This window comes from Anopheles ziemanni, chromosome 3 (assembly GCF_943734765.1).
Source record: "Anopheles ziemanni chromosome 3, idAnoZiCoDA_A2_x.2, whole genome shotgun sequence".
Taxonomy (NCBI): Eukaryota; Metazoa; Arthropoda; class Insecta; order Diptera; family Culicidae; genus Anopheles; species Anopheles ziemanni.
The window spans coordinates 12,396,317-12,419,329 of NC_080706.1; the positions used below are offsets into that span (position 1 = coordinate 12,396,317).

At 46.6% G+C, this 23,013-nt stretch overlaps 1 protein-coding gene across 1 annotated transcript in view; it reads right to left on the reverse strand.

Moving 5' to 3' along the window:
* LOC131287427 (uncharacterized) overlaps positions 1–23,013 on the reverse strand; it is a 154,331-nt gene that overhangs the window by 30,844 nt on the left and 100,474 nt on the right. The window contains exon 6 of the mRNA XM_058316476.1: positions 13,852–13,992. Within this exon, the coding sequence (XP_058172459.1) occupies positions 13,852–13,992 (141 nt within the window). The remainder of the gene's footprint in view (positions 1–13,851; positions 13,993–23,013) is intronic.

Below are 23,013 nucleotides of genomic sequence, written 5' to 3' on the forward strand. Positions count from 1 at the left end.
GACGGTTCTATCTGCGCGGTGACGTGCCGGTATCGCGCGAGTGTGGTCCTCGCGGCCTGTGGCACTTCATCAAGTGGCACACGCCACCGGAGGAGCTGAACTATCGGCGCTTTTTGCCGCTGTTTTTCGACGGGTAGGTTTGGCAACGGCGCTATGCGACGAATTTCGAGTTCTATTCCTACCAACACGCCCCGGTACGCGATGCATTATTCTAGGTTGTGTGAAGTGACATTCCCGTACCGGGAGTTTGCCCGACACGGCGTTAGGGACCTGCTGGCGGTCGGAACCGAACGACAGGTGAGTCAGAGCTTAATGAACCCCTTTTCAAATGATGCAACTTTGTAGATGGCAACGGGAAAGAGATTTTATCAGATATGTACCACTTTGTACTTACGGGTTTACCAAGATTAATATAAAAAGAGGTCGCAGCACACTATGTAACGTGCCAGAGACCGTGAGAATATTGTTGACAGTTGGTTTGAATTTTGTTCACCTCTTAGTGAGCAGCCATTAAAGTGGGGTAAAACTGCGAATTTGATATTTTTCACAGAGCAAGCAATTGAGGCATTTGGTATATGTTCTGGAGGAAGGCTGTACATGAGGAAGACCATCACACTTCATTTAGATAGTCATGGCGACCAACAGGAACCATGTCCCATGACTTCGCACAGAGGATCAATTTCTATCCGCGAAATTCCGCGAACACGCCTCAATCACTTGTTCAGTTAGTGAAATATACTAAATGTTCTGTTAAACACAAACATTTCAAGCAGCTCATGAAAGATTTCAAAAATTCAAACCAACTGTCAAAAATATTCCCTATGTTTTTGGCTCTATGCACGGTTTGAAACGACCTTTTTTTTCACCAATCTTGAGTCGTATACAATGCAGTAACGAAACAAACAAGTACATTTAATCGTTGCCAACTTCATCGACGATGCATGTAAAATTAAATTCCCCATGAAAGTTGGAAACGCCGCCAAGAAAATTATTTAACAGTTTGGAAGACTTAATTTAGACTGGCATTTAATTGCTGGCCTTTGTGGGGCCACCACACGAGTGCCAGCAAGAGCTCTTCTGGTGCAAAAGCAAAAGCGGCACAAACACAATACCCATCCGTACGAGCGTCCGTTGCCAACTGTTGCACAGCACTGCCTCGGCCAACGGGAAAAACTCCTCGCGACAGTTCAAAGCGTGAACGTGGTGGAAAAGCTGTTTTTGCCTTCCATTCACTTCCGAGCCGGGGCGAATCATTCATTGGCCACTCGCAGTGGCAACAAACGCTGTACACGCCCGTTGACAGGGATGTCTAGTGACAATGCACCTCGACGTTCGTCTCCCCTCAATGCGTCGCCGAGTGGTCGAGCGAGTGCTGCTTGAAATTGCATTTGCCAGTGACGTACGGTGGGATGGAGACACAGCCCCGGTTGGAGCGTACTCCGAGGATATTCCGAGCCAAACTAATGCATCTCGCTCACCAGGACACACTGACAGACGCTAATGCAATCTGGTCCGCCGGTACGGTGGAGAGCTTTCGGTAGCGACGGCTCGAGAGCTGCAGGCGTTCCCGACTGTTGCGGCAAGAATGCAGATGAACTTCTGTTGCATACTCGTCTGTTCGCTTTTGTGTTTAGCTGCACGCGTGTAATAATGCATTGTGATCCATGCGACGGACTACCGGATGAAGCTTTTTAGGCAAAATGGCTAATGGTGGTTTAGTGTTGGCGCTCGCTGTTTTGTCGTCTCTCGGTTCGGTGAATCAGCTCCATCAAACTTTCCCTGGTGCGCAAGATTTATTGCCACATTTTCGGCGAATCCCCATCCATTTCGGTTCACTTTTTCCTTCACTTTCGCCCTGCACTATGGAGGGTTTATTTTGATGGACAGAAGAGGAAGCATAGTTGAAAAAAAGGAACGAAAGTAATAAAGGAATCCTGTTCAACGTGTCACACTCTTCCATTCGTCCTTCGGTTGTGAAACGTGATGTTGAAAGTTGGTCCGGTCCGTGAGCCGCGGGCTGTCGCTGTCACTTGCTATCAGTCGCCCATTTTGCCACGCACACACGCGCACACCCGATTTGCCACCCCCCGTAGCCCTTATGAGGCTTTTTATGTCGGTTGAACTCTGGCCATCATCACGCGGTTGTTGGTCGGAATGTTGACGTCGGCGTGTAAGTTGCCCGCTGGCTTTCCCTCTTCGGTTGACCTTCGCTAAGCTGCCATTCCCGGGAAACCTTACATGCTCTTTCCACCGGCTCTTCTCGATTGACTGGTCTAGTTTTCTATTTTTTAGTGCCCGCTGTTTTTTACATCTCCATCTACTCCATGTCCTTGGCTCCGGGATGGATCGTCCCGGCCTGAAGGCGAGAGAACGCCAGTGATGGCGTAAATGGAGTAGGCAAACACGGCTGATACTTCACTCACTTTCATTCTACCGAATGCCGGCTAGAAGAGTGTCATAAAATATGACCCCCCTGAGACTCGGCTGACCAACATCTCCATCCGCCGTTGACCTCATTCTCGGAAGCCGATGCAACACACCGACCCCATCGGGCATCGATCGGAGGACCGTTGGGGTGAGTTGATGAAAGAGAAATCATCACTCTCGATGCGGGCGAACGATGGACCGAGCTGGAAGCTAGCTAATAATCACCATCACCTGGGACCAGGTCCGGCTAGAGACACGCTTGGGAAGGTAACTACACTTTTCTAAGCGAGAGTCGGGTCTCTGGTGCAATCTGCAGCCGTGACCTGATGGTAGTGATTCCTTCTTTAGCAAATCGGTAAATTAATGCTGGGACTTCGGGATCCAGGGTCCATAAATAGTCCAAGCTCGTCGGACAGTGGACTAGATCAGTCTCTTTCTGCTGAGCTCGAAGGTGAGTCAACCTCCCACCCTTGTGGACGGAAGAGATATTTGAATGGGGAATTGTAGAGCCAACAACTTCTTTCACCGGCCGAAAGGCATACTGATGTTAATCATCATATCACTCTACCGGGCGGTATTTCCACAAGAACATGAACCACCCTCCCTTGATGCTCGAGCGCAAAAGATCCATTTCGCTTCAAAAGTGTCCCAACAGGTTGCAAAACAGGCACAACTACCAACTACCAACTGGCATGGGGGATTACGCAGTGAAATGTACCGTTTGAAGCCTTTAGGATTTAAATTTTAAATTTCGTTTTCTTTCTCCGCACGATTTGTGACTTTTCCGAGCACATGCAAATCAAACTAATGCCCGCCTTCGAACGTCGTTCGTTCGTTGGAAATCGTTCAAGTTTCCCCCGACACTGCTTGTTAGTCCCAACTTCGAGACGTTCGTGAAGAAAAGGTTTTACCACGAATCCGAGGCCACGGCAAAGTGGATTTACTATCGAACGCCCTCTGACGTGAGGGTGTTGTCTGCTCCATCATTGTCACTCCCGGTAGGCGAGGACCAGCGTAGCCCTTGATGTCACTGCGTATTGCTTGTGTGCGGGTACATAAGCCGACCCTTTTCCCGGCAGGTGAATCTCCTTACATCGTGCTCAGCGGGAGTGAGTGCATGTGGCAAAACAAACGGAATAAGAAATTAGACTCAACTTTTCCACTCCCATCGTGGATAGGGTGGTAGCAAAGTTCCCAACAGTCACGGAGCCAGCTGTGCCCGGCAAGGACTTATACACTTTAGCAAAAAGCCATCGATTCAAGCGGGAATCAAAAACTTTTCGCCATTGACGCTCGAGCTGCAGCCAAAATCGCATTTTCCAGCGTGATTCGCTTGCAGGGAGCGTTGGAGCGTGGGGTGGAGGGAGTTTTCTCGTCTCGAGCATCCGGGACGTTCGTGGTTGTGGTGTGCCCTTGCACAAAAACTTTTGCGCTCCGTGAAACGATGATAACAATATTCAAATATTGCCACGATTTCCATACAAATTCATCATAATGAGAGTTAAGAAAATTCGAAATTTGTCCCAGCTCGACGCTTAGCACGCCGTTGAGTTGGAGGGGCAAGGGACGACGAGGTCGTGCAGAACGATGTCAAGTGTGTTGCAACTCTCGCTTCCTTCGATCGATTTAAATGTTGGTCTTTTTGTACCGTAAACGACAAATTCTTTCCCGACGCTCACGACCTACGCATTTTCTTGCCAAAAAAAACTCTTAAACTTTCCCGCCCCAAAAGATCGATTGCGCGGGAAAAAAAGAAAATCCCTACCGAAATCAAATCTGAAACAAACATTCCCGCTACCGATCCCTGCGGAGTTCGCCTTTTGCGGCGCCTTTTGGACGGACATACCACCCCACGCAAAACCGAAATCTCGCTAATCCTCTCCACCGTCTGCGAAACGGACAGCGGCTTGACTTGACCCCCCTCCCCAGAGTTGGGGAGACAGAGGGGAGTGGAAATCGTATCGTCTTCCGTCAGGGTCGCTCCATCACCGGGCTGCGATCGCATAAACATAAATCATTTAATATTCAAATGAAGTTTTCTTTCCCGAGCCATGATACGCTCGCACCTCCTGGGATGTGTCCGGAGGGAAGTGGTGGTAGTGGTGATGGTGTTTGTGTCTACACCGCGGGTGGCTTTTATACATTTCTCTCTCTATATATATATTTCCGACACAACAACTGTCAAACACCCAAACAGCGCGCTTTACGGGTTCGTTCGTCTCTGGCAGCCCGAAGAAAGACGTGGCATGGAACGCGTTGGCTTTTGCTAAGAGTTGCCTCCGGCTACCATTCACCCAAACCACCCCACCCGATGGGGTGGACGAAATGGAGCTAGAATTAATGATTCAGCTGCATGCAAAATCATCATTCACAGGACTTTCCGGCTCTTCGCTAGGCCATTCATTCATTCGTTCGTTTGTTCGTTTGGTTCCCTTTTCTCGGGTTTCCTTCCTTGCGGTTGGAGAAGACGATTGTCAACTGAAGTTTTCACCATTGTATCTGATCGGCGCCCAGAGATAAACTTTCGCATACTTAATTACTCCACTCGAAGCTACCGAACCTGGCTTTCCCGCTTGGTCCGAGCGTTGTTTCCCCTTGTTGCGAAAAGCGTTTCCACTTGTCAAACCGTTTAGACCAGAGATGTCAAACATGCGGCCCGCGACTCCTTTGAAATAATACATGGAAAGTATTAAAACCTGAGTATTGGCTTTTGTTTGAAAGTCATGCTCCCCATTGATCACGCCGACGTATAGCGGTGGACAAGACCTAGGGTTTTATACAGAATTTTCGAAACAAGCGAATAAATCTGATTAACTACAAGAGCTTTCGCAATTAAATTACAGATCTTTAACAGTGTTTAGTATTTTAAACGAAGCAACGGTTTGAACTGTGAAAAATTTCGGCAAAATTTCAAAAACTTGGATTGCTAAGTTCTAGAGAACGGTTTTTGAATTGTATAAAGCTGGCAATTGCCAGAAATGAATTACAGAAAGCCGAAGAGTTCAAATATATTTTATTAATTAATGTGTTATAGCGCGAAGAGGAAAGTGCTTCCTTGTAACCATTGTCGACGGAGAAGAAAGATCACATTTTTTATAACGTGGCGTGCAAGCGATTCCAAGAAATAAAAGTTCGTGTTTTTAATATTCGATTGGATTTCGATGGAACAGATATGATCGTTAGTTATCTATTCATTTGTAAAACAAATTGGCCAGGATAAAGAGCTGTTTCCCATGAATCGATAAAACGATTGCGACCACTTTAATTAAATTTTGAATAATTCGGAAAAAAGGTATTTATAGAATGCGCTTAAACCAGCTTATAGAATTTTCTGATTCATTGGAAGCGGGGAGCAGCGAGAGCTCAAAACATTCAATCATTTTCCAAATTCTAACGAAATCGTATCAAGTTTATTTAAACATATTTTGCAATTCAGCACAATTGTGCTTTATGGTAGAGAGTTACCTAGTTATCTAGAGAAAATAATTAGAGAGTTCCCGATATTAGCAGATTCATAGCAAATTAATCAGAAGTAATTAAATGGACCTTCAAAATTTTCAGTTAAAATTTCTTGAAGTGTAAATAATGATTGCCTGTTAAGCTAAAAGCACACTAATAAGATCCTTTTTTCATAAATCCAACCAATGCTACGTTTTGGCCCGCAGACCTATTTTGGAAGGAAATTTGACATCACTGGTTTAATCCATTTGTTTCGCCCAACGCATTCGAAAAATCCATCCCTTGGGAAGTTGACATATTTTTCTAAACCCCCCTTCCTCACTCCAAACCCAAATAACTCCCCCCCAATGGGTGCTCTCGTTCGTAAAACGATGTAAAATTATTGATCCCTGCTGGCCACCTGCCAATATGGTGGTTTCGTTGACTCCTTTCGGCGTCCTCCGAGTGACGATGGCGAAACTTAAAATTAATAAACTTTAGCAGTTAGGACGGATGGGAGCCAACCAGCATCGCCGGTCGCAGAGCCGCTGGCAAGAGTTAACCATTTTACTAATGGACTAAACTTTACTCCCGCAGGCCGCAGCTCTTCACTCGCTGCCGCCGCTTGTTCTCTCTTCATTAGCCTGTTTGTTGGCCTTCTGGGTGACGTTCCCTTCAGCGGCCAAGCGTGGCGAGTGGCTTGACGGTGGTGCTGCCGCGGGTAATCTTCACTCAATCCCAGTTCAAGGACTGGGTTTTACCCCCCAAAACACGCCGGCCGTCGGTCCGGCAGAAAGTCACGGCCCGCCGAGGGCTGATCGTTCGCCGGATTGTGCAAAATTAGATTGACTCGTATTCCGATTTCCTTATCCTTTTAGCGAGCAAACCCTTCACGTACCACGGTTCCGTCCCCGCGTGACCAGTAGAGGGCAGGCGAATGCGCTGGCCACTTGATTTTTCCGCTCCAAAAAAGCCGACTCAATGATGGTAAATAATTTAATAAATTAATTTGATGAAGATTAGCGCGCTGTGCCCGTGCTTCGGGATGGGGTGGGTGGGCGACGATGCTAATGCTGATGACGCCAGGCGACCGCTGGGCACAGGTCCTCCCCACACAAGCCCTACCCCTCTGCTCCGACGCAGAGCGCTTGTTTGCATCATCAACATCAGTCGACTCTGCTCCATCCCGGCTCGCAGCGGGAAGAAGCCATCGAATCCTCGGAGCTTACTTCGGACTCCCCAGCGTCTGTTGTGACCCCCGGCTGGAGCAGTTCCGGAGAATCGGATGAAAAAATTAATTTACTTTCGGATCGTCGCACGGCGTCGAAACAACATAGTCTTTACGGTCGAGCGAGTCGATATCCGTGCGCCCCCACTGAAGATTAGTACCCGGCGAGGATGAACCCCGGGAGCGCACGGGCAGCCTCCGGTTAACTATCACCAAATTAAATCGTTCTGGGCAACGCTAAGACTTCGAGCATGAGATAAAAGCGTACAACACAACGGAGCAGGGATACCTCGGAAAACGGTCCTTTAATGGGTAACGAGGGCGGGCGGTGTGTCGCACCAACGGAGGCGTACTTTTCGACGAGAAACCGGAGAAAGCAGTCCGGAGAACGGAGAGATAGATCGAGGGCTTTATCGAGCAGAGTTGTCACAAACGACGCAACAACAGCGCCGGAGTTGTACGGCAGTGATTATAATTGTGGTCGTTACTTCCACCCGATTTGCGCCGTTATCATAATCTGCCGCATTTTTTCCACCATCTTCATTCGGCGTGAACTGCGATTACGATTAAGCGCGAGATGGAGACGCTTAACCAGACGAAAGCAAATGATAAGCAATCGGCAGATGGAGTGTATAAGTTATTTTGCTTAATTTCCATCCATCACCCACCATGTTTTCACCCGGATTCATTCCCATCCGTTCCGCAGATACTCGAAACCGTCCCGATGCTGATACTGCCGATGCGAGACGCGCTGGGCACGAGAAATCCGGACGTTATGATGGCCACGTTACGAGCATTACAGCAGCTGCTGCGAGTCGGTAAGTCAGGAAATGATGCCACCCCGTCCTTCAGACATGGCGTACCGCAACGTTTTTCCCGTCAACCTACCAGAGGGTGTCTGACTCATCTCCGGTCGCTTAATTCTGAAGGCGCCAGCCCCCAAAAAACCCAAACCGGATAAAGGTTCCAGCAGCTTGGGTACAATTTAACCGTTTGTGGCTGTGGGTTAGCTGAGGATTATTTTGCAGTCGGCGAACGAGCTGCCGGTCTACACTTTTGTTAGCGGTTAATTTAAGCTACATTTGGTGATGGTATAAGTGCCCATCCCGTGTGGGTGATAACATTAGTCCCCTCTCGTTATTGGCATATTCATTATTTTATTTGATAACGCACAAGAGTAGCATACATTAGACGCCCATCATTGCAATCACACGAACTTTTCCTAGGTAGAGGATCCCAACCTTGGGTAAACATATTAAATTGATCTGCTTCACGAAAACGGCTCTTCCAATTTAATTGTTAAATTTCCTCCTTGTCCCTGCTTGACTATCGTAATTAAAATCAACGCAAACTAGCATCAGATTATAACATTCGGATGTTTAACGAGCCGCCGTCCGATTTCAATAAATTCGAGGCAAACTCCCTGCTGAAATCTGCCATCAGTAATCATTTTCCGTTCGTGGCGGGCACAAAACTCTAAAACCGTTCCCAATAAACCGACGGCAGCCTGACGGATGCTGGCCATTACTCGGCCGCTGCCTGCGGTGCACCGACGCGAAGGACCGGTAGTGGGCGTTTAATTAATTTTGTTTATGGACGGTAGAAATGAAATGAAAACAACAAAATGGCGATAGCAGCAAGAAAAAAAAAAAAGGAACATCTCAATGGAACGTCCATTAAGGCATACTCTCTCCGTTTCTATCGCCCCGCCTGCCCCGGGGTTCCCTTCCGGCACTTTCTATCCGGATCGTTCTCGGAAGTGCGTCGCAGCGGAACCGCATGCAACGGGCTCCACTCCTGCTGATAGCGTTTTTATGGTTCCGGCACCTGTTGGGATTGTTTTAATGCCTCGAGTGCTTCGACAGCTTCTTTTCCGTACTTTTGTAGCGTCTGATGTTCTTTCCGTGCAAGACTTGCCCGCTCTACCTTACTTCTTCTTGGAAGGGGAGTGTGTGTGTGTGTGAGTGACATTTTTTAACAACCCACCACCGCCCATGCAATAACGTCTTGCTTACGCGATCCCGTTCGCTCACGTCGCGACCGGGGGCCGTTTCCCGTGAGATGATTTTACACACGTACGCGGGAGGGTGAAAGCCATTCCCGGGGTTTGGGGAGGGAAATTAAATTTTAATTTTCCATTAACGTTGGAACATGACAAACGCTCTCGTTCTGTGGGATTATACTCTGCCCATGGAGGAGGCGCCGGTGGTGGGGAGGGGTTTGCCACTGTCAGTTGTGACAGCTAATTGAAAATATTCACTCGCTACACTCGGCGTTATGGGGATCATTATAAAATAAAGAAAAATGTTACCCGAGCCGAGTCGTTAATCCCACGGGATTTCAGGCGCCACCAGTAATCGTTAGTATGTAATTTTGCTGTGACTGAATCGAGTGATAAATAATTGTACCTGCACCGCATTCGGAAATGCACCGTTCATTGAGGTGAACCGAGGTGAGTTCATTTAATGAACAGATAAGCAGGGGTCTTATACTGGAAAATATAGCAGGTTTGCCATAGAATTATTTTTATTATTTTAAAGCAAACAGCACTGCATAAAATTCATATAAGTATAGCGATTTAAAACAAGCAATAGATGCATCTAATAAATTGCAGTAGCTGTAAGATGCTGGATTTTTAATTTCATTGTCGGTACAATGTTTTTAAATTCAATTTTCTTCCAAAGAAGCTTGATGGTAAAATAAATCGCCGAGATGTACTATCTGATTCTTGGTTCTTTGGCGGAATTTAATTTTCTCATCATGTTTCGTACAGTGTCTGTGATCGTTACAATCTGGCTTTGTCTTTCTTAAACAATGATGAGCTTAAATGGTGCACACCACCGTTTGTAAAAGGATCTGAGCTAAATCTTTTTCTCTCTTTTCTTTCACTTATGGTGCCGATGCAACGAGCAACCCCTTGGTAGAAAAAATCATCTTCCACCAAGAGCCTACAAAGTGTATGGAGTCTCCCGGGCAGGCACTCGTTGCGTTGGTTCCGAAGGAAACGGCGGCGAGGAAAACCAAAACTCTCGTAGTATGTTCGTTTTCTCGATTTTTCCCCTCGTAGGGTGCAGGAGGGGGTGGTTGGTTGAGGGTAGTATTATTTTATGGTTTTTACTGTTGCCATCATTATTTTACAACATTTTACGTGGTTATGATGTGACGGTCCAGCGCGGCGCTGTGGTTGGCGCAAATTTGTAAAGAAAATTCCTGTGAAGGTGTGTAGGTGCCATGATAAAATTAAAGTGGTGAGGTGCACCGCATCGTGTGGAATGTCCTCCTACCGCTCCCAATGGACGAGTTATCCGCCCGCCTTATCCATACCACCAGCAAAACGGATAGATAAAAACGATGGAAATATGTGAAAACTCCCGTGCACGTCCCAACCACGCCCTCCTTTCGTCCTGCGAATGGGGAAAAAACCTGACTGGTTCCATTTGTTTATTTGCTACATGAACTCCTACCGAGTGGCGATGGAAATGTGCTGCACCCGGTGCGGGGGAAAGCGATGGAAAGATTTCCGAGCGAAAGAAACTCAAACGATAAGGTTACAAGGGGAGCAAGGAATAACAACCATAACAAACCATACAATAGGAGACACACTTGTAAAAAAAAAAAACAAAAAAATATGAGGAAAACCCATGCCTTTGCCCCATGCGGTTCCTATGAAATGCCCCCAACCGGGTGGGGGTTTTCCATATACAGCGGAAAAAACCGCTGACATTGTGCAATTTTCCACGTCGAATGTGACGTGTGGAACGACACCAAAAAAAAAAAGGAAAACAGCTAAAAGAAACGGTTTCCCTCACGCCAACGGAAGCGAAGGGCTGCGGATCGGGGGGAGTGGGGGGAAAATGAAATGCGGTGGAAAATTGCCAGAACAAAAGCGTACCCGGGATGCGCCTCCGGCGGTCGCCAGCAAAACCCGGGGCCGTACGAGCGTGGCATTTTTGTGCAAGAAAATGGACCAACCTCAACACCGCCATAGGGTGTATGTGTGGGTGTGTGTGTGTGATTGTGGGCTGCTTTTGTACATTTCATGCTGGCCCGAAATGACCGCCGGGAAAACGGGAAACATTCCCGCCCGGGGTCGAATGTAATTTCATGAATGGGAGGGAAAAAACAGCAATCTCCACAGAAAGGCACACACGTTTGTCTGTGTTTGCGAGCCTTGACGGTTGTGTGTTTTTCGTTCCCTGCCTGTGGAATGCCACTCGGTTCGGTTCGGTAATTCCCCGTGGTGTGGGATGCATGTAATTATTATTTAACGCCCATGTCTTGACGTTTTGTGCATTGCATTCCGTTCCGAGGCGCCCTGCACACGTCAATTATACAATGATGTTTTAATTGACAATCAAAGCGAGCGAGGGAAGGAAAGGAGCGCCGACCAATCTGCTGTTTGCCCGCTTGTTTTCGTTCGCAGGACCTTCGATCGGCATCGTGCTGGTGCCGTACTACCGGCAGCTGCTTCCGACGCTGAACCTGTTCAAGCAGTGGCGCGTCAACATCGGCGATCAGATTGACTTCCGGGCCGGTCGGCGTGTCGGGGACTTGATCATCGAAACGTTGGAGCTGCTCGAGCGGTGCGGAGGCCCGGATGCATACCTGAACATCAAGTATATGGTCCCAACGTACGAGAGTTGTGTGCATAATCGATAGGGCCGGCGTAATTGAACCGATTGTGTAAGTTTGCTTCTCCTTCGTCTTCTTTCTGAGGAATATTTTTAATTGTATTTTATTATAAGCTGCATGTTGCATGTGGATTATTTTGAATGTGTGCATTTTTCAGGGAAATTTTCAATAGAGAAAGGAAATGATGGTTTCATGGATTTCAACCGACATTACAACAACAAAATGTATTTGATGAGGTAAAATAATCATTTTAACTTCAGCAAGATTTTGTAAACATTAATATTTGTGAATTCTAATTTTTTTATTACTCATTTGAAATTTTCTTACTTTTTCGACAGCTGTCATTTTCGAATCTTCATTAAACAAATGATTATTCTGAAAACAGTTCGATTGCCAACCGATCGAAAAATGGTGCTGCATTCATAAAGCGGATCAAGTGGTGTTCGGTTCATTTGTGTTTTCGCTCCCGACGGTGCTCCAATTTCAGCTCACTCGTGCTACAATTTAAGAGCCAATCGGTCGATTTTGCCTTCTCCAGACGATGGTTCGTGCGTGGAAGCGTTCGATCCGAGCGAAGGAAAAGTCTATCTCGTACGCTGCCCATGTGTTGGTGCTGTGTTCCTTCGCGTTTCAACATAAACTTCCTGCAGAAACTTTCCCTCCCCCAGCAGGGGCTTCTTCAAACGATGGGATGGATGGTGGAGGCAACAGAAGCCCAAGCCCTGTCCGGAGAACCCTTCCATCGAGGGCCGCTGCACTTGTGGCCAGTTATTCAGTTCGTTGTTCAGTACGTACGCCACGTGGAGAATGCGAAGTGGTCGTATGCAATAAATCACGACCTAAATTGGATGGAAAATGGTAAATCATCGTTTTGGCAATTTTCTATCTTATTACGTTACTCCAGCACCCGTATGGCATCGGTTTTGCTTGGGCAAGTAATGGGATCAAAAATTTGACCCGTTTTTTCCACGAAAGCTCTCATGGAAAATAACTGCATGTGTGTGTGTGTGTGTGTGTGTTTGTCTGCGTACGGTTTTAATGGTGAGAAGTACAACCGATCCGTTTTGCTAAAGATCTTGCACAGAACTCGACTATCATCGAAAGACTATTACTTGCAGTGATTTGCGCTGATAATTGCATGGAATATTATGATGTATACTTGAAAATTCTGTTTTTATTGTATGTGATTTGTAGAAGTGTATTATGCAAATTGTTTTGATTTTTTTGTAGTTTTTTTTGTTCTTGTATAAGAAATTACTAGAGCGTTATTTGTTCAAAATTAATTTACACTATCGATTCCCGCCAACTGTATTAATCCAAAATGTAATCTTGAACAAGGTTGCTTCATTTTAGTTTTGTTCATCAATTTCCGTTTTTTCCGTTACTTAAGACGCCGTCTCCCCTCCGGTACACTGCCATCCTGTTTTTCTTCACAACAAATTTTGAGCATATTTGCATTCCAATAGAGGGTGGTCCTTCACGCTTAAATTCCACTCACCGTGAGGGTTCGGCTACGTTCCGGTCGTATCATGACTGGCGATGGTAGCGTACGCGCCAACTTGCAAAACCGCTCGGTAAACGATATCGAGCCAAATTGACGTAGGGACGCACTTCCGCTCGCGTCGCTCGTTTGCTCGAGCCGTTCGAGCCGTGGTGATGGTGGTGAAAAATGAGACAGCTTACGAACGGGGAGGACACTTGGCAGGAATCGAGTTTCCCGATCCACAACCGGTCCGCTTTATCCATGCACGCACATAGACCACTCACCCAGCGAGCGGCCGGCATTGAAGCGACCTTCAATGAAATATGCATTGCACAGTCATCGGGTTTTTCCCCCAATTGACGTTCGCCTTCGATTCATTCGGTCCAATGATTCGACCCTTCCTGGTCGTTGCGGTGAAGGGGGGTTCCTGTTAGAGATTTTCGGTTTTTGCTTGTTTTGCTTAGGATTTATTGGATCATTTTCCTCCTTACGCTACCCTCGCAAGAGGCATTTTATTATTATTTACCTACGATACCTGGCTCTAATAAAAAGTGGAAAATTATTCGACCCATTCCATGCCAGCGGTTCGGTACGGCATTTCATCTTATTTCGTACAGGGCTCTTTTCCCCAAACACCACTTACCTGAAAACAGCTCTAGGAACTTTTCCACACCGTAGCTGCCGGGAAACCGGTACGTGGGGTCTTTCAGCGCGTTCTGGTTGTGCACCTTGATGCGTTTGATCATGAAGGTGATGTTGTCCGGTTTGCCGTCACCGTTGAAATCTGTGAAAAGGGAAGGAAATAACACGAAAAGAATTGTTAAATGAAAGAAAGATAATCCAAATCATAAGATGACCTGTTTACACTTTTTGTAAAAAAAAATCGGTGTAAGGAGAGGAATGAACAATAAGGTGAAAAAATGTCCACGAACGACCGAGTATACCTTGTGTTATTAGCCAAAGTTAATCGCCAATCTATCACATGTAGTCGCTTTGACAATTGTGTGACTGTTTGTGGAACACGTCTTTTCATTTCCGATTACTTCTTTTTTCGTCTCGTTCTGCACACGAACGCCATCAACAAGAGAACCCACACCCACTCGGAGCCCACATTTCCCCATTTCCGTTTGATCCGCTGGGATTCGTCAGCACACTCCATATTGCAATGGTGGCAAATTTACCGATTCCGCCTGACGGGGCCCGAGATTCACGGTGGGCGGTTGGGGGTCCGGAAATGCATTTTTCCTGTCGCATCACGACCTTGCCACGTTGGGGCTACGATTGCTAAGGAGGTGCCAGCCTCTGTTCCACCCATGGACTGCATACGGAATCGAGTAGCAGAGGTAAATAGAAAAGGTGTAAACATACAAAGAGCCACCACGATAACTCTCCTCCAGTCGGGCTCCATCATCGTCATCATGTACTGGGAAGGATGGTTTGTCGTATTCTCATGTTCCCTTCCTTGGTTCCCTGGTCACCCTTCGTTCTTCGCGCCTTGCACTAAACCATTCTTTTCTTTGTGCACGGCAACGCCTGCAGGTGACAGTTTACTTCTCCATCACTCGCTCCCTCGCTCTTTACCTTTCTCTTTTTGCCCTTCCCACTCAAGCACACTCTCATGCGACGAGTGGGCTGTGCCGGGGGCCATTCCGTGCGCGCCGGATGTGGCCATGGAAGCATGATGACATTTGTTGAATGTTTGCCTTTCTTCCCGTACCTTAATGACTGACGTGTTGGCGTGACGGGTGGGGGCAAGGGGGCTTGGAAAAACCCGGGAGAAGGCGGACGATTTTATTCACCCGGAATCGGAAAACGATATGCATATGCAAGAGGGTTTCTTTTCACGTGGGTACGTATGGATGGATGTGGAAATGCTTTAATTCACAGGGTATATTGCCTCCGAAATGATGGTACATTTCTGGAAACAGAACACTCTATTCGGAATGAAATCGAAAAAGTTCTTCTTCAACTGTGGATCAAATGGTTCAAATAAAAAGGAGCAATCATATAGTTCATCAACGTTTAATCACGAAAATGTGTATTCATAGTAGTTCAAAACCATTTGAACCTCTGCTACGCGAACATTGTAAATATACAAAACAAAACAAAATCCTTTGCGCTCTCTTTTAAAACTATTTTATAAACTACTTCTTTTGACTAGGCAATGCTTTTAGAGAACTTTTCGTAAAAATATAACCGCATTCAAACGGACCATCAGGTATTCAAGTGCATCGGAGTGTAATCTGCCCGAGTGTATGCTGCTAAACAGCATAAAGCATTTAGGCAACCCTTTCAAATTAACCTTTTTTTTCATTTCCATACTCACATTTCGGATAAACACGGCCAGAGGGCCCTTTAATGGTATTCACAAATAAGCATGCTGGTCGGGTTGGTGAACACGTACCCGTAATCCATTGTTGCTTCAACCGGTAGGAACTCGGCCAGCTGCCTGCCAGAAGGCAGCTACGTACCGAAAGCATCAATGCGTTTCCGGTTCCGGCCGGCGGGAAGCCAGAAAAGTGTATTTGCCCGTCCGGTCGGTGGGCAACGATTAGAGCTGGGCTTAACTTTCTGTGCCAGTGCCTGGTTCCGGTGTCTTTGGTGTCCCGGCCGGCACTTCTTAAATGGGAACGCTTTTCCCCGTATTTCCTGTATTCGGGCCGACGGCAGCCGGGAACCGGTTCCCAGGGAAGTCAATGGTGAATTTATCGAATGGCCACACTCTCGAGACCGCTGCTCGGTACACCACTCTTCGAAAGTCTTCTGTGGGTTGTCGAGAGGGGGGGGGGGGGGGGGGGGTGTTTCCCCAAGCAGCGTGACACCGAACACATGCAATGGTGGGCAGGACTCATTTGTGTAAAAACATCAGATTCCATTTCCTTCACCCCCGGGTTGGCATTACTGCGCCATCAGTCGACACTCTCTGGCACATCAGTCGAAGGGCGGGCCCGAGGCGAGACGCCTGCGCTGGGCAGTAGCTGGAACGGCTGCTTAGGTGTTGCACGGTTCGTTTAGTTTAGCAAATTTGCCGGACTTCCGCCCACATCTCCGTAACCTGCATCGGGGCTTTGGCCCGTAAACGGGAAATGGAAAATGGTGCGCCCGGGAGTAAACACCGGCGGTTGCATTGAGTATTAATTAGACGAAGTAATGGCACGAAATAAATTATGTGCCGTGTGGTAATGGGCTGGGGAAAACGAATGTATATTTAACATGAACCGGTCAGGCATTCGTTCAGCAGGATTCGTATTGCCCAATGGAGAGAATTTTTTTTAACACTTACAAGCACCGAACAATGTTACGATGTTCGAAAAAAGGTTGTTTTGTTTCAATGCAATTTTTATGAATGTGAAAAAGCTGAAACCACAAATATAATTCTTTTACATCGAATTCTATAATTCAGATTGTAACTAAAAACTTGCAATTAAAATATCGAACGGATGTAAAACAAATGTTTCACAAAAAAGGGGATAAAAACCGCTCAACAATATGAAGAGCTTAAATCATAGAATAACTTTGCCAATTTAAGCTTTGTTGTAAATGCATTTCATTCATTCATTCAATTGTTTTTTTTAAGCTTATGACCATGTTCTTTTGTGGTACATGTAACGAATATGACTTCCATAATACTAACAATACGTGCTCGGTACGTTTAGTATACAGAGCCGTGCACAGATTAGTCATTTCGTTACTGTTTGTTCGCGGATTATGATCCACTCTACCATCATCAATAAAGCGATTCTCACAAAGCATGAAATTTACATATTTTATGCCGATCACATACGCTCATCTGCGTTAAATCAATCACAAATTAATACCGCAACCAATGTTATTATTATTATAGTGACGCAAAGCAATAACACTAGATTCCCTTGCATGGCAGCATCCGTCCGAACGCATGATTGACATTGATGTTTGCGTTCAGTGTTATTTTTATTTTCTCATCCAACTGCCTTGAATCCATTCTATTTGACTTTTTTTTTCACCCTTGCCTTTGTTCTTTGCCGCATGTTTTCCTCTTTGAATAATTGCAACCTATTTTGATTCATTCTGTGCCATTGAGGCCATTTTCATACAATGTGCAGAGACAATTAAAATGCGCTCCCAGCGTCTCAATGTTAATCCCGCTCGTGGGCTTTACAACTGTTTATGTTTTGCCATAAATTGTAACAATTTAGTTCCCCCGCCACTCCTCCCTGTTGCCTCGTCCGTCGCGGCACCATAAACGGAGCGACCACAGAAACATAATCGAACCAATGTTGCGCCCGGAACCACAATCGATAATTTTAAATTTATGCCAGGCATGTTTCATCTATCGTCAACCGCTTGCCCGTTGTGCAGTCGCTCCCTTTCCCCCGGGCTCCCCTCGGCGCGCTCTAGTGCGGAGTTTGTGTGACATAAATGTCGCCCGACGGCCCGAGTACCGACGGTCCCGACGGAGCTCGATGGAGTGTTCAATAACGACGCCGAAGGCACGTGTCAGGGACAGAAGACAATTATCGGTTTTCCGGTGTTTATTATTCACTTGAGGAGCACCATTCACTGCGAACCCGCCGGCTCACCGGGGCCGCTCACTGCGTGGAATGGAGACGGGTGAATGTTTTCCTTGCCCTCCCACCCTACGCTTCAAGTACCCCCTGTCGGCTACCCGGGCAAGTGTATAAATTTCGGTGCACCACAAGTTGCCCGCTCCGGCATCGATGACAGGGCACCGGAGGCCAACAATGTCTCGTTAGCTGCCACAACGATGAGCCGTCCGTTCGCGGCATCGCGATATGGCGATAAACAAGCGTAACCACACGTTGCACCGGATTGCAAGGGCGCGCTTCTTGGCGCGGATAAATCGGGAAGCTATTATTGATGGCGCCTGTGAAACGGTCTCGCGTGGAACACGTCTCCGTCGAATGCAGACATTTTATTTTGTCGATTTCACTAGCCGATCGAACGCCGGTTATGAATTCAATAAACTCCCCAGTGCTTGCTACGGGACGGTGCACTAACACCGTGTGTCCAAATCGTGTGAACGAGAAAAACAAAATTCTACTTTCGGGATAAACGAATACCTGGGGAAAACAGGTTTGTTCAATTAGCGATTCGAAAATGGAAAACTCACACAGCGTACCTATAAACGTCCCTAATAATAGAACAAACCAAAACCTAAACAAAAAAAAATAGTTTTTCGTACGTCACTACGGGATGTCCCGCACGCGAACACTCCCACTAGCACCCCTTTTTTGTCAGTACTCTAACCTGCGCGCATTGGTTTTGCTAACCTAATCACCGCACGTACGCATGGTGCGAATTTTGGACGGGATTGGAGATTTTTCTGCAGGTAGAAAAGCACTTTTTCCATTTCATTCCCAGTCGATCGTCACACTGATGGAGGCGCCTGGTGGGTGGAGTGCGATGGAGGCGCCTGGTAGGTGGAGTGCCCGGTACATCGAGTGCGATGGAGGCGCCTGGTGGATCATGCTTAATCGGATCGGATGTTCGGAAAATAAACTCCATCATGTAAAGGTAGTCGTACTTTGGAAGTAGAAAATGCCAAAGCTAGACCGAGTCGGTAGCAAATAGGTTGGGATTAGATTTTTTGAAGAAAAACAAATTCGAATAAGACTACAAAAACAACGGGGTCATTTAATGCTGCGAAATAAAAATCCAATTAGAGTGCGAAATTCGGTTGCAGTATAGATAGTCTGAAGCGGTATACCTGAAATAACCAAAAAAAAAAACGTATTCAACCCACAAAGCAAGAGACGGTGCACAGCGAGGAAAATGTTCGTCCGCAATAGTACCACACAACAGGATTTATTTGTGATCCACCATGAGGGGCCATTAAACTATAGTGAACTATCCAGTGCGCTATTGACAGAGTGTGTTGAAAGTTGTTTCACATGTTTGGACTATATTTTTTTTTTTCGCTTTTCGATGACTGTTCAAGCAAGTGCTTCCACGTTTTCCATCACAATGGAACATTGCGTTGTCGGATTGACCGCGTGTACAAACAAATATGTTGGCCACTATAAAGTTGGTCAAACTTTTTACCACCTACACCACACAGCGTTCCAGCCAGGGGGTGGCAAATTCCTGCTGAATACCGTACGAAAAGCTAGGCAATTGAATAATTTATTCAAACACAAACACAATCCCGGCCCATTATCGCGGCGCTCACCTTGTTAACCGCCCGTGGCATGTGAGGGTTGCAGAGAAGGGGTGCGCTTTTCCGGCGGAGGGTATCTCGCTCCCCGCACCACATACACACGAGCCGGGTAACAACAGCAACATGAAACTAATCCGCTCGGCTCGGTGCCCGGTGAAACAGTTCGGGAATTCCTTCGAGGGTCCACTGCCAATCTGTACGATGCGTACGATAAGCTGTTGGACGGTGGCAGGCGAAGGGTGCCCGGGCGGGGGCTAGAGCGATGTTATCACAAAACCAGCAATACCAACCCCCGCCCCACAAGCGCTATCGAAAAGGCAACACCGAAATAAAATATCTAAATGAATAGAAAACAACAATCCCTTCGTGAGGGGAGACAAATGAAACGATTTTCCGGGCTGTTTCGATTGTGTTTTCCCCCATTCCACATCACCTCGCCTCGTGCGCTGTTGCTGCTAGTTGGCTGCGAATGGGTGGATTTTATACAGGTGCAGGCTGGAGTGTTCGGACATTTGGTGCCGGTGGGGGTAGTGGTGCAGCTAGTGTACAGATATCTGGTTGTGTTTTTCCAGAACATTGGTTTGAATTTGTGAGGCAAGCGTCCGTCCTCCCTTAACGTTGGATGAATTTAGGGGATGAGGTTCTTGTTTTGAATTTGTTTCGGCTTTATGAACTAACCCTCTTTTTTTCCTGTCTGTGGAAACAGAGTTAAAATGGGAATCGGAGGGAGTTATGGGAGTCAACGAATGCAAAAACAGGATCCTTATGGAAAGAGAATTGAGTTGTATGTTCACAAGCTCTGTTCGTTTGTCTATTTTCAAATCAAGGCTTTTTATGATTCAGAAATGCTGGTTATATTGTGTCTTTTCCGTTTGTTTCCAATTATAGATCCAATAAATTGATTTTCTCTTATTTGTAGCCTTGCATTATTCAAGGAAAATAATGATTCAAATTCAGTACTCTTTTTCTCAGAATTCTGATATTGTGTATCTATTCTATCATAAGGATACATCTAGTTAGCTTACGCAATGCTGAAAAACACTTAACAGCTGCTATTTCTCCTTCAACTTTCAATTCATTTTATGTGGCGGTTGGAGTACTCCCGTTAGACGCTTTCGCATCACGTTAGTTCATAACAAATTTACTCATCTTCAGCACATTTCACCCCCTTCCCACCAGAAACTCCAGTGACATTTGTTCCGCTTGCCTTGCCGGAACGACATGCTGCCGGGCAGATGGTGGTAAGATTAAACGAGGGAAAATTCGTGCTCAACAAATCACGGGCGCACGCTAAGACTCTTTAGGTTGAACAACTTTCTGGTAGGAAAGGAGGATGATGTTTATTTATATTTTTTCGAGCAAAACAGCTCGCCCGGAAAGTGAGTGATCGGCGAAGGAAGCGATCGGAAGCGGGCGACGCACGGTAAAGACGATTCCCGGGGGTCAGTGAACTGGAAAACATCGTAGGAAATTGACTTTTACCCCGTGTACCGCTGATGGAATGCCGCTTCCGTTGACCCTTTTCGGTGGGAAGCTTTGCTCACGCGCTTACTCCCATCGATATCGGGAACTGGCGAGGGCGGTGACCGTTCGCCGGAGGACGGTGGAATTGAATTAAATCCTCTCAGATTTCTTCGCGCTGCGTTCCGGCGATGAAACATTCACCGACCGGGCGTCCTGGCGGGAGCGAACGGTGGACGGGGAGGAGGGAAAGATTCGTGTCGACCGGAAAATAACTGCGGTAAATTTTGATGACGGGCCAACGCGCTGGAATGCCGTCAAGAAACCGTCAACCGGGGACATCATGCCGGCGGGAGCGAACGAGGCCGGAAACCATCGAGCGTCCGGACGGTCCGATCAAGCGTATCGGTATCTGATTGATTTTCACACGCCACGAGTCGGCATCGAATCGGGACGCGGGCGGCCGAGCGCGGGATGCTGGTTTGGGGTGTCGTTTAATTAAGCTCTAGAGTGACGTTTCCGGCTACCCGATGCCAGCGGTTCAGTAAGTCATCGGCGAAACGAGATCCAAGATTGCGATATGATCGTGCGATGCGAGATATTTAGCCTTCCGAGCGGAACAATCACTGGGAATGGCATGCAAATGCTGTTTGCCAAAGGAAAACAACGGCTCCTTTGCGATTTGCGTGGAATGACACGGAACACGCAATCAGGGTGCGGGCCAAGTGTTTGTGTAGTGCGCTCCAAAGAGCAGAGTTGATGATGAGTTTTCATAGCTTCAAACACCATTTTCCTTCCGACGGATTTTCCGTTTGATTCGATCGTATTGATCAACAGCATTGACATGACAAGCATGAAGTAAAATAAGTGACCCTTTTTTGAATCGCATTGGATTGAACACTAAAAGAACCGTATGTTGTTTGAAACTATACCACTTATAAATGGTCCTATTGCCATCGGTTATGTTTAATTTTAACTTCCAGGAAAAATATACGTCCACTTTATCGATTTTCATTTCCTGTTCATTTCAAAAAGCTTCAAGTACACTTTAATCAATCTCTAATCTTGTTATACCAAATCAAACATTGAAAAGAGAGGAAAAGGTCATCTTTTTCGACCAAGAAATATGTAAAAAATTTCCCCTCCTCGAATATGCTAAACGGATAGCAATCACAAATTCCTTATCGAACGCCCTACGCCGAAAAGCCTAGTCGATAAAATGGTTTCTATTTTGCATTTTGCTTACTGATGCAAACAGAAAAGTGAAGCACAGGACAAAGGATAACACCAGCGTCGCTATTTGTTTGTGATTTTCGAGCTTGCAAGAACCGCTCGTTTTTTCTAGGAAATAAATAAACATACTCTTTCTCCGGATCTATTCTAACGTTCCACACAGCGGCGTAACTGCAACAAAATAAACAACCTGTTTCAACAAAAGCGGAAACATCTACGCCCGTTCCTGCTCGTGCCCTCGATATGCCCTCGCTGTGGTTATTTTCCTAGTAATGTGCTTTTTTGTATCTTTGTTTTTTCTTCACTGTTTGCTGGAAATATAAACGGGGTTTTTGTTCCATGCTATTGTTCCGTTGTAGGAACGGTTTGTGAATAAAGGCAGGACAGCACAGAGGAGGCAACGATGTTATCAATCAGACCAGTTTTCCTATTCGCTGCTGGGGAAACACCTGAAGAGTCGAACCCCTCGCTTCCGGCACCATAACTGGCCTCGTCCATTTCAGGGTTGCGACATCGGAAAAAGAAAATCAGGAACCCCCTTCTGCGGCCCCGGTATTACATATGTCGAAGATAAGAGCTCGGAGCAGACTGCTCCAGCTGAGCGACAACAACACGGTACGCGAACGTCTAGCCAAGCACGCTCACCCCGGGCCCGGTGGGATGGCCCCAACGGTTTCCAATTTTGTGCTCGGTGGCGAGGAAAAGGAAAACCCGCCTTTCCGCCCTCGTGTTCACATTCGGCAAAATGTTGGATGCCGTGCGGAGAACGTATTCGTTTCGATTCGAACGAAAATAGGACGAAAAGTTGCAAATGTTCAAGAATAAAATACACATACACGTCCACCTCCTTCGCCGCCCGTTTCGGCCGCGCCTTGAGTTGGAGATGGGTTTGTTGTGCTTCCGAAGCCGATCGAGCAGCGAACGGAGAAAAAAAAAACAAGATGTAACGCC